Source organism: Triticum dicoccoides, chromosome 1A (genome assembly GCF_002162155.2).
Source record: "Triticum dicoccoides isolate Atlit2015 ecotype Zavitan chromosome 1A, WEW_v2.0, whole genome shotgun sequence".
Classification (NCBI taxonomy): Eukaryota; Viridiplantae; Streptophyta; class Magnoliopsida; order Poales; family Poaceae; genus Triticum; species Triticum dicoccoides.
Genome location: NC_041380.1, coordinates 560208891 through 560223553, shown reverse-complemented (window position 1 = coordinate 560223553; position 14663 = coordinate 560208891). Strand labels below are relative to the sequence as shown.

General features: G+C 42.5%; 2 protein-coding genes across 2 annotated transcripts; one reads left to right on the top strand and one right to left on the bottom strand.

The window, feature by feature from the left end:
* Window positions 1-9506: 9506 nt before the first annotated feature.
* Window positions 9507-10566, top strand: LOC119289840 (ethylene-responsive transcription factor ERF109-like). The gene has a single exon (XM_037569050.1). It carries the CDS (start codon window positions 9585-9587, stop codon window positions 10380-10382), a length of 798 nt encoding a protein of 265 aa, XP_037424947.1. The 5' UTR covers window positions 9507-9584; the 3' UTR covers window positions 10383-10566.
* A 196-nt stretch (window positions 10567-10762) lies between these two features.
* Window positions 10763-12786, bottom strand: LOC119355266. Its single transcript, XM_037622056.1, has 2 exons — window positions 12233-12786; window positions 10763-11269 (listed from the first exon to the last, which is right to left on the bottom strand). Exons 1-2 carry the CDS (start codon window positions 12784-12786, stop codon window positions 11233-11235), a joined length of 591 nt encoding a protein of 196 aa, XP_037477953.1. The 3' UTR covers window positions 10763-11232.
* Between the last annotated feature and the right edge of the window lie 1877 nt (window positions 12787-14663).

Sequence of the window (14663 nt, the reverse complement as noted above, 5' to 3'; positions counted from 1 at the left end):
GAGTGAAGAGGCTAGGGTTTACTCCGGCGAGCAGATGGGGACGAATATATGTGGGGTCGGATGGGCCATCATGGGTCGGGTCCGACGTGGCGGGCTTGTCCGTCCGCTCCCATATTCGGTGTGGATATGAGGGTTACCGGTCAGCCCGGGCGTTTGAGGCGTACGTCTGAATCGAAAAAACGTGACAGGCCAGTTATTGGGCGGGCCGCCCGAACGTATGAGACGGGTTTAAGGCGCCGGCTGTAGATGCTCTTCGCAGCCGGACCGTTGATGTATGCGGAACATGTGTCTTTTTTACTTTTACCTCTTGATGAAACTTTTTACTCCCTTACCCTCACACTATTACACAGTTTGTTTCTTTACTAGCAAGTAAGGTTACTCTTTTTGTCACCGAATATTTGAAGTGTCTCAGTTTGAAATTCAGCATTTTTTTGTTATTTTTAATATAAACATGTAACTGGAAGGTTCTCAAAATATCATACTCCCACCGCTCCATATTAATTATCGTTGACTTAGTGTAATTTTGTACTCAGAGGGAGTAAGATAAAACCTTTTTCCATATACAAAAAAACAATGTATCATTTGCACATAACTAGTGTCGTGCCCGTTAGCCTGCCCGTCACTAATAAGAGGTATTTTGGGAAATTACCACTGGCGGGCACTTTTGACCTCGCGCCACTAATAACTTAAACCTATAAGAGTTTCTCTATCTCTACTATAATGGTCTCTCAATTTTTGTCGGCTGTCTCACTTGGATATCACTCTTTCAGTGATCTGACGCAAGTTTGGAGATTTTAGTTGCAGGTAAGTTTCATGAATTTGAATTTTGGATCAGTCAATTTCGTTTGTGAAGAAAGATGGAGGCACAGCCGGAGCACCGAGTCCGACGCCGATAGCGCAGGGGCGAGTGTACTCGAGGCCCGGGGACGCCGACAAGGCCTCAACTAAGAAAGAACAAAAGCTATATCGATATGATATTGACAATTATTGTTCAGTTTTAGTTATGATGGGCTAAAATGAACACGGAGTGAAAGAAAATATTTTTTTGCTTTAAAAATGTTTCCTATGAGCAGAAAGTTATCTTTAGCTGGTGAAAGTGATGCAACTAACCATGTAGACATGCATGAAAGGAGAATTATTTATCATGTGGCTAAAATGTATCATAATTTGAGAACTCGCAATAAATGGCACTTATTGTAATCCATTATTGTAGTGCTACTAAACTATATGGGTTTCATTTTTTAGCCAAATCTAAAAAAATGGCAAGAGCTGAAAAGGCAAGCTTCTTAATAACAACACATAAATGCCACAGATACTTATTAAGCGTTACAGACTAAAATGGAACGTAGTACATGTTGCCTTCTCCAGTTCATTTTCTAAGTCAGAGATTAGAAGAAACAAAGAAGATCAATATTGTTTTACCAATTAGGATACAAGTATTATTGCTTGGAAGCTATAGAGATAGATTGTGTGCGGCAAGAGCTAGCACTCCACAACTATTCAAATGCTCTTTTATCTGTAGACCTTTTATAATTAAACTGAATTTCCTGCTCCTATCTATATGTTGTTGCAGTTTGACTGCTATTACAACAATTAGATTTCACTATGTTGACTGGTGTTATTGAGTCAAAACAGAATGAAATTTAGCTCGAAAAACTGAATCTTTTAAGAAACATTCTTATGAACAGATGTACTATGAAGCAATGGATATTGGCTCAAGAAAGAAATAGTTAATTTTCTTGGTGAACGATACATGTTGTTTTCCAAATATTCATAGGAAACATAAAAAAATAGCCTCTCTGTGATAATGACTTCTGTGCAGAAATTTATCTTTACGAAATGAATATTTCATCTTCTTTCATTGTATACTTATCAAGCGAAGATGCATAATTTTGTCAACCAAAAAAATAGATGTAGTAACTAAGCATCGTCGGTATACGTGGCAACTGTAAATAGGTGACTATGATATCCCATTACCTAAAATAAATAAAACTTCAAGAAAATTAGGAGCCTAACTTGGAACTTATTGAGGAATCAATTTTTCCTTACGATGTAAAGCACATAAACTCTCCCTTTTGAAATCCAAATATTAAGAAGCAGCAAATAAAATGTCATTTATGCACTGGAAGAAAGAAGTGTAAGAATTTGACTATTGGAGCTTGAAGGTAATCTACCATTCATGCATGGAGGTCATCCAAGAAAATGATTATCCAACAAAATGTAGCTATTATAAACCACCATTCGTAGTCACAAAAAAATCCACTAGCATTCTTAACCCTATTATTGCTTAACAAATGTCCCATATTCCCAGCATAAAGAAAAACAACCATCATTCCATTGCTCTTTACTTGGAACAATTTCTTATACTGCCGATTTGTTTCCCTTTGAAAATGTATACAACTCAAAGCAAAGCAAAAAAAATGAGTTTTAGTAGGCGGCCAAGGAATCTCATATGTCAATCAATCATACTAATATCTTCAGTACAAAAGTGTCGATGCTAGATAATTAGCACATCTTAGTGAACTGAATACACTCATCTTGAGTGTTAAATCTTACGGTCACCATAACAAACTGGCACTTTCATCATATGAGACTAATTTCCCTCCAATCGCAACGACAACGGAAGGGAAATATATCTTTTTCTCTGCAAGATTGAATAGGACCGAACCATATTATTTTTTCAAAATCGTAGTCCATTCTTCCACCAAATAAACAAATGTTGAACCACACAACTATGCACAATGGACTAATCGAGTATTTTGTAGGTAGTCAGATTTGGCAATGAAGAGGAAGAAAGAAGGACGTTATCTGGCTATATTGGAGAGGAAGGATGGTGAGGACTTACGCTATTATCTCAGAGCGCAGGTGTCTCTACTCTTGCCTATCCCATGAGATAGCATTGCCATCTTCCATTAATCGCATTCGGTGCCAATCATTTCCAACTATTGTACCACATAACTAGAGACCTAGCGTCAACGGCAAGAAGAGAACTCGACACCGGCAAGGTGGAATCTGTGTCAAACTGGTCGACTGGATCTAGCGCAACGTGCATGTGGATATTCACAATCCCAAACAAATAATGCCGCACGCCAAACCTCCAACAGCCCAAGCTGCACTGAGCAACTGCTCCCAGGACATGGTCTCCATGCCAATACATTTGATATCGTTGCCCCAGTATTAAGTCAAAAGATAAACCGTCTGGGGACGCGTCGACCGAGCCGACAACCCCACTGCACCAGTGGACACATAATTGCCACCCAAGTCACGATGAACTACTCCTCAAGCATGTTGTGGCAAGAAGAAGAAAAATAACCATTTCTCAAGTCTTTTTATGCCGGTGGTAGTTAAAAGTGTAATTTTTTTAGGGGATTAGAAGTGTAACTAGTGTGTGGATGATCATACGGTCCAACTTTGAACCATCAAGGATGAAAAAAAAGTTAGATGACATAGAATAATTGGACGAAATAACCCTGTTATTTTATATTGGTATATACTATTACCTCTGTTCGAATTAAGTGGGTGTGTCCAGAAGTCTACTCACTTTGAACATAGGAAGTAGATAATACTCGCTCTGTCCCTAAATATGTGAAATTTAATCAACTCCCCCAAGAAGTCAAACGGTAGTAAATGGAAGTCAAAGCCATCTATTAGAATAACTCCCCCGAGGAAAAAAAACGTCTAAATAACCAGAACCGTACCACAGTTGCAGACAAACGCCAACAAAACCAGCTACTGTGCGTGTGCGGTGTGCCGACCTCCCTCGCGGCCACGTCGGAGGAGCAAAACCACCTGAGCCAGCCAGCCAGCCAGCCAAGCAGCCGTCCCCTTGACCCCGTTCTGACCCTTTCAAATGGTCACAAAGAGCGTTCGTCAACAAGTTTGTTTTACAAAAAAGCTTGACCCAAAGTGGTGTGTTATTTTACTTTTTATATAAATCTATGTACTCAGTTTTTTTTCGTATAAAATGAGAAGTCGTGTACTTTAGAGTTCGACATCACAAAATCTGAATCAAAACTCGCTGACGATCCAATGCCTAGCACTTGCGTCACCAAGTTTACACCACATTTGAGAAGTCCTTGTGTTGCATTCCCTAAAAATGCTAATAAAAAAAAGGTTTACACCACACCTTAGTCACTGTAGCTCACACACGTACGCGTCATGCACGACGGTGAGCGCCAACGAGCAGTCGAAGGGATCGTACTCGCGTCACGCCGAAATTGCTACACCTACGAAAGAGTCTTATATACGTATCCTACGTAAACTTGCTTTGCCTAAACCAAACGTCCTCCCTGATTTTTCAGGGTGGGCCCTGCCCCCTCACTAATACCCAATTAAAAACTGCAAGTCATCACCTATTACGTAGGATACGTAACAACCAGCCCGTAGGTGTAGCATTACTCGTCACGCCACTAGTACACCTTCGTCATACTACCACCACCAGTTTACTTCAACGCATAGAGATTTTGACGTGTTCGACGCTGACCGCGGAACAAAATTAAGCATCCGTCGTCGTGGGCGCCCCGCGGCTCAGGAGCGGGGAGGAGCTGTCTCCAATCTGTCACCGTCGTTTTCACCACGGGTGAAAGCGAGCGAAGAGTCGTCTCCGTGGCTGCGCACCCACCCATGTATGTTTGCCAGCAGCCAGCAGCATCTCTTTTTGTCCAAAACTGGGACGGGGCGCATCGGCTGGACGGCGACGTCCCGAGCAACTGGATCGATTTCTTTTTCACCTAGTATTAAGCAACATGATTCTCATTCTTTTGGTGCTAGAGTAAAAAAACGTATATTCTCTGCGGGGAGAGTGAAAAACGTACTAGTATACAGTATGTTATATAGAGTAGCTTATAGGGCATATGCTTAGCAGCCGGGTAGACCGTTGATGCATGCGGAACATGTGTTTTCTTTTTTTACTTTTACCTGTCGATGAAACGTTTTACCCCCTTGCCGCCAAACTGTCACCAACTCCGTCCTGATTTACTGGTCCTCTTATATTGTGTGCAAAATTTTGTTAATGCATGTCACAAAAAACAGTATCATTGAAAACTATGCTCAAATATTAATCCAATGATGTATTCTTTATGACATGCATTAAATTTTTGTTAGTTAAATTCATGGTCAAATTTTACAAGAAATACAAAGAAGACCAATAAATCAGGACGGAGGTAGTACACAATATTTTTTTCTTTTTACTAGCAAGGTTACTCTTTTTGTCACGGTATATTTGAAGTATACCCGTTTTGAAATTCAGTACGCTATGTTTAATATAAACATGTATCTGGAAGGTTTGTGAAATATTGTACTCCCTCCTATTCATATTAATTGTCATTGACTTAGTGCAACTTTATTACAAAATTGTACCAAGTCAGCGACAATTAATATGGGTCAGAGGGAGTAAGATAAAACCCTTTTCCATAAAAAAAATTACAATGTACCATTTGCACATAACTTGCCGTGCCCGTTAGCGGGCATGTCACTCATAAGAGGTTTTTTTGGCAAATTACCAGTGGCATGCGGTTTTGACCTGGCACCACCAATAACTTAAACCTATATATAAAGGTTGTCTACTAGCGGTCTCTTAATTTTTGCCGGTCGTCTCGCTTGCATATCGCTCTTTCAGTGATCTGACGCAAGTTCAAAGATTTAGTTGCAAGTAAGTTGCATGAATTTCAATTGGGTTAGTTGATTTCGTTTGTGAAGTAAGATGGAGGCGTGACCGGAGCACCGAGTCCGACGCCGACGGTGCCAGGGTGATGGTACTTGAGGCTCGAGGGCACTGGAAAAGCCTCAAGTAAGAAAGAACAAAAGCTACATTTGATATGATATTGACAATCATTGTTCTGTTTTAGTTATGATGGATTAAAATGAATACAGACTTCAAGAAAATATTTTTTTGCTTTAAAAATGTTTCCTATGAGTAGAAAGTTATCTTTAGCTAGTGAAAATGATGTAACTAACCATGTAGACATGCATGAAAGGAGAATTGTATTGTCATGTAGCTAAAATGTATCATAATTTGAGAAATCAGCATAAGTGGCACTTACTGTAACCTATTATTGTAGTGCTAGTAAACTATACGGGTTTCATTGTTAAGCCTATAAAAAATGACAATATTTGAAAAGGTAAGTTTCTTAATAACAACACATAAATGCCACAAATACATATTGAGTGTGACTGACTAGAATGGGAAAAAGAGCATAGTACGTGTTGCCTTCTTCAATTTATTTTCTAAGTCAGAGATTAGAAGAAACAAAGAAGATCAATAGTGTTTTACGCATCAAGATACAATTATTAGTGCTTGAAAACTATAGAGATAGATGATATGTGGCAAGAGCTAGCTCTCCAGAACTATCCAAATGATCTTTTATCTGTAGACCTTCTATGGTTAAACTAAATTTCCTGCTCCTATCTATATGTTGTTGCAGTTTGACTGCTATTACAACAATCAGATTCCACCATGTTGACTGGTGTTATTGAGTCAAAACACAATGACGTTTAGCTCGGAGAACTGGATATTTTGAGAAATATTCTTATGAACAGATGTAGTATGAAGCAATGGATACAGACTTAAGAAAGAAATAGTTATTTTTCTTGGTTACCAATACTTGTTGTTTTGCAAATATTCATAGGAAACATCAAAAAGAGACTCTAAGTGATAATGAATTGTGTGCTAGAATTCATCTTTAGGAAATGAATATTTCATCTTCTTTCATTGTATACTTACCAAGCGAAGATGCATAAATTTTCCAACTGACAATATTAAAAGTAGTAACTAAGCGTCATCAGGATACGACATTTCCTAAAAGAAAAACTTCAAAAAATAGGAGTTTGGCTTGGATCTTATTAAGGAATCAATTCTCCCTTAAGATGTAAAGCGCATACACTCTCCCTTTTTAAAATCCAAATGTTAAGAAGCAACAAAAAAATTATTTATGTATTGGAAGAAAGAAGTGTAGGAATTTGACTATTGGAGCTTGAAGGTAATATATATTCATGAATGGAGGTCATCCAAGCAAATGATTATCCTAAAAAATGTTGCTATCATCAACCATCATTTTTATTCACAAAAAAATAAACTATCATTTTTAACCCTATTATTGCTTAATTAATAAATCTCCCATACTCCCAGCATAAAGAAAAAGAACCATCATTCCGATGGTTGTTACTTGGAACAATTTCTTATACCATCGATGTGTTTCCCTTTCGAAATTTATACAACTCTTGGTTTATATTAAATTATTATCGAGCAAAGCAAAAGAATTGAGTTTCAACAAGCGGCCAAGGAATCTCATATGTCAATCAATTGTACTAATATCTTTAGTACAGAAAGTGTAGATGCCAGATAATTAGCACATCTTAGTCAACTGAATACACACATTTTGAGTGTTAAATGGTATGGTTGCAGTAACAAACTGGTACTTTCATCATGGGAGACTAATTTCCCTCAAATGACAACGAAAACGGAAGGGAAATATATCTTCGTTTCTCTACAAGATTTAATAGGACGAACCCATATTTTTTTGTCAAAATCTCACTCCATTTCTTTCACCAAATAAACAAAGGTTGCACTACACAACTATGCACAATGGACTAATCTAGGATTTCGTAAGCAATCAGATTTGGTAATGAGTATGAAGAAAGAAGAATGTTTCTGGTCAAATTAGAGAGGAAGGGTGGTGGGAACTTACGCTATTATCTCAGAGTGCAAGTCTCTCTAGTCTTGCCTATCCCATGAGATAGCATTGCCATCATCCATTAATCACATTCACACCATTGTTCTCAATGTATAAATTCGGGCACATACATCCGAGAGTTATTCACAATTCCAAACAAATAATGTGGCACTGCCCAACCTGCAATAACCCAAGCTGCACTGAGCAACTGCTTGCATGAAATGGTCTCCATGCCAGCAGATATCCTTGCCCCAGTATTACGTCAAACACAAACCCTCTCGAGATGCGTCGACCAAGTCGACAACCCCACTGCACTAGTGGGCACATAATTGCCATCAAAGTCACGATAAACTACTCCTCAAGCACCTTGTGCCAAGAAGAAAGAAAGAAAAACAATCCTCAAGTCTTTTTATGCTGGTGGTAATTAAAAGCGTAATCAATGTGTGGATGATCATGTGGTCCAACTTTGAACCATATAGGATGAAAAAAAGTTAGATGGCATAGAATAATTGTGCGAAACATAACCCATGTTTTTTACTATATTGGTATATATTGCTGGAATTTAGTCTAGTTTCGGGCCAACCCAATAACATTTTTAGAAATTCCTAATAAATCCTAGAGGCCCACTTAGCCCATTCGTGCAAGGCAAGAGGCTAGATTACATGACTTGTTTCATCTCTACTATAATAGTCATGTTTTATGGATGCAGAGTTTCTGCACCCGAGCTCAGTAAAATCGAAACAAAATCAAAAAAATTCAAAAAATTCCAATTTTTTGGGGTGAAACATTGACAAAAGTTTTAAGTGCTTGCAAAAATTCTTCTCGAAATCACATTCCTAGAAAGCGTGGGAAAAAACGGTATTCTGAAAATGCTACTTTCAAAAGCATTTGGGAGCACTGAATTTTTTTTTTGCCACGCCTTACAGGAATGTGATTTCATGAAAAAAAATTGCAAGCACTTAGAACTTTTGTCAATGTTTCTCCAAAAAAATGATTTTTTTACTGTTCACCGAGCTCGGGAGCATAGAGGTACTTCCAATGTTTTATCTAGTATTTCTGTTAATAAAATTATATGTAAATTGCTCATATTTCCAACATATACTATTACCTCCAGTCAGAACTAAATGTCCGCTGAAATGCTAGAAGTCAACTCATTTTGAGCGATGGGGTAGAGTTTGACCAAGTTTGTGCAAAAACAAATCAATGCTTGTGAAACCAAACGGTTATATGACGAAAATATATTTTATCATAAATCTAATGCTACTTATTTGAAGGCATAAATGTTGATCTATTGTTGTATAAATACGATCTAACATAAAAAGTTTGACACATCAGAGGAGCAAAACCACCTGAACCAACCAGCCAGCCAGCCGTCCGCTTGACCCCGTTCTGACCCTTTCAACGGAAAGACCGACGGACCCACCGTCGTCTGCTGTCCAGGCAGCACCCCACTCCCAGTCTCCCAGGATTCCACTCGCGTCACCACCGGCGTCACCCTCACCCCACCGGCCCGTCACGCCCACACGCTGACGCCGTCGGCTGTCCCGTACCGGGCGGGAGGGCAACACCGGAAATAAACCAACACAACCAACCCAAACCCGAGGGTGAGGCCCCGAAAGGCGCACGTTTCGCACGCGAACCCCGTTAGCCTTAACCAGCGGATTTGTTTAGCTGGCAAGCTGTCCCCGACCGGTGCGATCCAACAAAAAGGGAAGCGAATTTTCCACAGGCAGAAAGGGGACGAGCGCTCTGGCTGCTCTGCACGCGCCGCGTGCCCTGCGACGTCAGCCTCGTTTATAACCCTCGCCCCCGGCTCCCCTGTTCCCGCTCACTTCAAACCACCTGAACCCACCACGCTCCAGCACCTCTCAACCTCAAGTCAGCGCCACCACCAACAACACCACGAGAACACACATGACCTTCAGCGTCTCGCCGGCGATGGCGGGGGGGCAGGGGCACGAGTACATGATCCGCTTCCACAGCCACTTCGACGACCCGTCGCCGAGCACCGCCACCGCCGAGCCGCCGCCGTTTGCCGGAAGGGCGATCTCGCCGGAGCAGGAGCACGGCGCCATGGTCGCCGCGCTGCTGCACGTCATCTCCGGGTACACCACGCCGCCGCCGGACTTCTTCTTCCCGGCCGCCGCGAGCAAGGAGGTGTGCCCGGTGTGCAGGGTCGACGGCTGCCTCGGCTGCGAGTTCTTCGGCGCGGCGGAGGCCACCGGGGCGACCGCAGCGGCATTGGACGCGCCGAAGTCGGCACCGGCGGCGGTGACCGCGGGCGGGCCGCAGCGGAGGCGGAGGAATAAGAAGAACAAGTACCGGGGCGTCAGGCAGCGGCCGTGGGGCAAGTGGGCGGCGGAGATCCGCGACCCGCGCCGCGCCGTGCGGGTGTGGCTCGGGACCTTCGACACCGCCGAGGACGCCGCCAGGGCCTACGACCGCGCCGCCGTCGAGTTCCGCGGCCCGCGCGCCAAGCTCAACTTCCCCTTCCCCGAGCAGCAGCAGCAGCAGCAGCTGGGCGATGGCAATGCCGCCCCGGCCAAGTCCGACACGTGCTCGCCCTCGCCCAGCAGCGCGGAAGTCGATGTCCGGGTCCCGCGGAACGGCGGGCAGGAAACAGGGGATCAGCTCTGGGACGGCCTGCAGGACCTGATGAAGCTAGACGAGAGCGAGCTCTGGTTCCCGCCATCTGGAAATTCTTGGGACTGAACTGAACCTGCTTGATTAGATCCTAGCCGTTGGAGTGAGTGGACAAGACCATTTCACTTTTTTTCTCTTCCTTTTTACCTCTGTTGCATTATTTGGACAAAACAGAGTCTGTGAATTATAAATAGGATTGTATGAAGATTGAAGAGTATACATATTAACAAGGCAGTTTTGGGTTTGTGCTTCACTTTTTGAATTCAGAGATGGACCAACAAACCATCTTCGTTTTTACTCTTTGTTCCTTTGTTAGAAGATATATAAACCAACTATATGAAAAACAAAATCAAATCATGTACATTTATGAACTGATTTCAGAAAGTAGGGAAGGTTCAGCTTACATTGTTGCAAAATGTAAAGGAGAGAATAAGTTTTGTGACTTGACATCCACCATGTACAAACATTGATAACATAATTCAAGGGATTTTCTCCTGTGGTACATCACTCCCTATCACTTGGCTAACACTTTTTGTCTTGCTGGATAACAGATTGCATAGCTGGATCAATAGTTTACAAGTATCTGGCAAATGAAAAGCTACATTGGTCATTTACTAGTAAGCCCCCCGTAGCCGTTGATATGGATCAACAAAGCGATATGTGTAGAGACGTTGGTCGAAGTGTTGTTCTATTCCATTGTATATGCCGAGCACGATACCACAAGTTCATAACAGAAGCAAATATACTCTGCTTGCTTTCCTCCTCTCGGCAACCATACCCTTTGATTTCCTTCGTCCATTAGGTGTGTCTTTTACATCTACGTTCATGCGGGGAAACAAAGTGTTCCCGACCCCCTCTCGGTCCTTTCTCTGCGCTACCCTTGGCTCCATCCGCTGTCTCCCTACCCTGCTCAGCACTGCTATGTCGTGCCACATGGCAATCTTCTTCCTGATGGTCTAAAAAAATAACATACTCGCATTAGACAGAAGTGTATTACTACTCAAAATTTGTATCGTCTCTATGCCTGAAAACAAACGTGGCTTAAAAAAACAAATACAAGACATGAAAACTAAATGTATTATCTGGACAGGAATAGATCGAAAACAATTACTTCCTCACTGTTAGTATAATGCAACAAGGACACATTGACACTACCAGAGCAGTGTACTAAACGTATACTACTAACTACTAAGCAGAAACTATAGACAAGCAAGCCCTCGAAGAACCATATTTGTAGCAACCAGTGGCAATTGAACCCCTCCAGCTCCCATAACAATAAGCACAACTGTAGATTGCAAGGATTCGATAAAAATGGATCGAAAATTTGGCCAAGTTTGTATTCAATAAAGAGTTGCTACCCTGGAGTTCAGACTTCACCGTAACATTTGATAGGCACATCACTGCGCCTCCTCTGGATCACCATAATATCTAGGAGTACTTACCTATTAACCATTCAGGAATCCAATTACTACTGGTATGTATTACTACCTCAAATAAAGGATCAATAGATTGCAAGCTAACATTTGGTGAGAGAACAACCAACGAATTACACCAATAAGTACTGGTGAAACATTGCTGCATTGCCAAGAGGTATTAATTGGATCCCCATATCCTAGTCATCACCATCAGCCAGGGTAGAGGAATGCATTACACTAAAAAAACTGGCATGGGATCAGATGGTGTGACAGGCAGTATGTGAACCAACAAAAATATCTTACTCTGTTCAAGCATACATCTTGAGTAGAACATGGTTAAGCTCAAAAGGATGTTAAGCTGCTATTCCGACAGATTATTTCATTGTAAACAAACAGACCAAACAAGATGTACACGCTGAAACAGAGTATAAGAAAAACAGAATTTGGTGCTGCTTCGGCCTTCAATCACTCATCAAGCCGCGAGCGCGTGCAGGGGGAGAATACCTGCGCACAGCGGCAAACGGGATGGGCCGTGGCAGCCTGACAGGCGAGCGGAGGAGGAGGATCTCGCCGCCTCGCTGGCCACAGCCCACGGCGGAGCATGGGGGCTGGGACGATGGGAATGAATCGCAGGCCCGTTGCTTCTTCGGGGCCGATCTGAAGCCGGCGAGGGACATGGAGGTGGCCGGGGGCAGGAACCCGGAGTCTAGGATGCGGCGGGGTCGCGGGGGACGTCCCTCCGTGTCGATATCCGTCGCCGGGGTCGCGGTGGCACCGGCCGCTCCGGTTGTTCGTGCGGTATTCTCCTCCACCTCCTCGCCTCGCGCGGAGGAGGCCGGAAGACGGCGGCGGCCATCGCTTCTGCTGCGGCCGTGATCTGAGGGCAGCAGGAGGGAGGGAGAAGGGGAGGCCCCTCCACGCGTGTCCCGGCACGTGGCGAGCGCCGCTGGGATGGACGGAGGGGAATCCAGCGGAGAGAGGGGATCGGGGAGGAAGACGAGATGAAATGAGACAGGGGTAGGATCGACTTTCACAGGGGCCCAGCTGTAAGAGAGCATATTGTCTTTTTTTTAAGGCACAGAGAGCAGATTGTCAAAGTGTAAAGAAAATAGGGGCAAATGATAATGTTAGTGAGGGGCAAAGTGTCAATATTCAAGGAAAAGGATGGTCAAATATCTAATTTTTTAAATACGCTTGAGAGCGTATCATTGGCATTCATAGAGGAGGGCAAGTACAGGGTAGCACCCTAGCCACGTACACCATGCTTTAGAGTGTATCATTGCGTTGATATAGGAGGACAAGTACAGGGTAGCACCCTAGCCATGTACACCAAAAGGCACATGGTTAATGCCCTTCAAAAAAGGAAGGCGCGTGGGTAAATATTTATTCCCTTTCTAGGATGCCCTCAAATCCCCCTCATCCATAGCAACATGGTGTTATCATTGAAAACTTGAAAGTATTTCTTTTTCGCCCTCCATCTTAATGATATTGTTTGTGCCTCATATCCGCACCCGTGTACCGTTGACACCATTCTAGGGCCACCCTCTATAAGTAGAATGATGGAAGTAGATTTGATATGTAATGAAGTATGCGGCCATTAGGGCTTCGGTCCAAACAATTATCTTGAGTGGGGTTGTCAAGACAAACATGATTGACTTTGAGTAAATTTGTAATCCCCCAGCACGTGTTGTCATGGCCAATGGGCACGGTGTATCTGGTGACTCGCACGTAGATTAGGTTCAACAAGCAAGATGGTGTGCTCTTCACAACATGAGTTGCGGCTAAGGGATGCCATGTCATCGTGATCAGTGGTCGATCACGAAGGTGCCCAACTTGCTCAACTCCGACAAACTCAATGCTCTGATTAGGTCTTCTAGATTTCTGGGCCCTTTTTCTTCAAGAGCAGGGGGTGTGGGCTAAAAGTGTTAACCCAACCTTGGGCCGAGGCCGGTGGTGGCAAAGTCTTTGGGCATTGTTTCCTTCCAGGTAATCCTGGAAACTCTGCGAATAGCCTGGTTTCTTGGGTGAAAACCCAATCTCTGGGTTTCGAGGCAGGCAACGACGACATCCACATCGTTTTCCTTGAGAGGGCGATCTCACCTTATTTAATGAAAGTAAAGCTTTTTACTCAGATTTTTAGCAATGGTATATGGTAGTACATTAGGCACGAAAACACAAAAATGGTACTCCATCTGTTTTTAAATATAAGTCTTTCTAGAGATTTTAATATGTTACAGAGCAAAATGAGTGAATCTACACTCTAAATTACGTTTATATACATCTGTATGTAGTCTATAATGAAATATCTAGAAAGACTTATATTTAAGAACAAAGAGAGTATTTGTATGGAATTATGAATAAATATCAGTTGTTTGTCCGACCGATATATTTACGCAATGAGATTATAAGATCATTTGTGTGGATGTTCAATAAATCAATAGTATTATATAGTATCTCCATTTTGAGCAACTCGACCCATTTCGTATTTTGCATAGAGAAAGAGGTAAATAATCCACCACTTGGCATGAGTGGTAAGCTATATCAAAAACAATGAAAAAGAGGTAAATAATCCGACTAGCGGGAGATGCTACCTAAGGAACTACCATGGAAGGAAGTGATCCTAGCTCACTTGATTAGGGAATATGATGTACTACCCAACCACCCAAGTCCTCATGGATGCGAATTTGAGTTCTTTTTAATAACAAAACGATGTAGCGGGCTAGCAGCCTCCTTTGCCGATTGGCTTCTTTAAATGAACTATTGTGGACCGAGTGGCGAGCTGAACATATTCTACTACTTGTATTATATCTGGAAAATAGAAAATAGTTAGGTTTTATCTTTGTGGAGAACAATGGAGCTTTATTGCTTAAATACAATGTGTTTGCAAATCCTCTTTTCGAAGCTCAACAATGTAGACCCGAGCCGCCAATTGCCA

Bases quoted from the DNA above. Each gene is read 5' to 3' on its own strand.
- LOC119289840 (XM_037569050.1), top strand. From the start codon at position 9,585: ATGACCTTCAGCGTCTCGCCGGCGATGGCGGGGGGGCAGGGGCACGAG.
- LOC119355266 (XM_037622056.1), bottom strand. From the start codon at position 12,786: ATGCTCTCTTACAGCTGGGCCCCTGTGAAAGTCGATCCTACCCCTGTC. The intron at 11,270-12,232 runs GTATTCTCCCCC...TTATTTTTTTAG, and splicing joins CCGTTTGCCGCTGTGCGCAG to ACCATCAGGAAGAAGATTGC.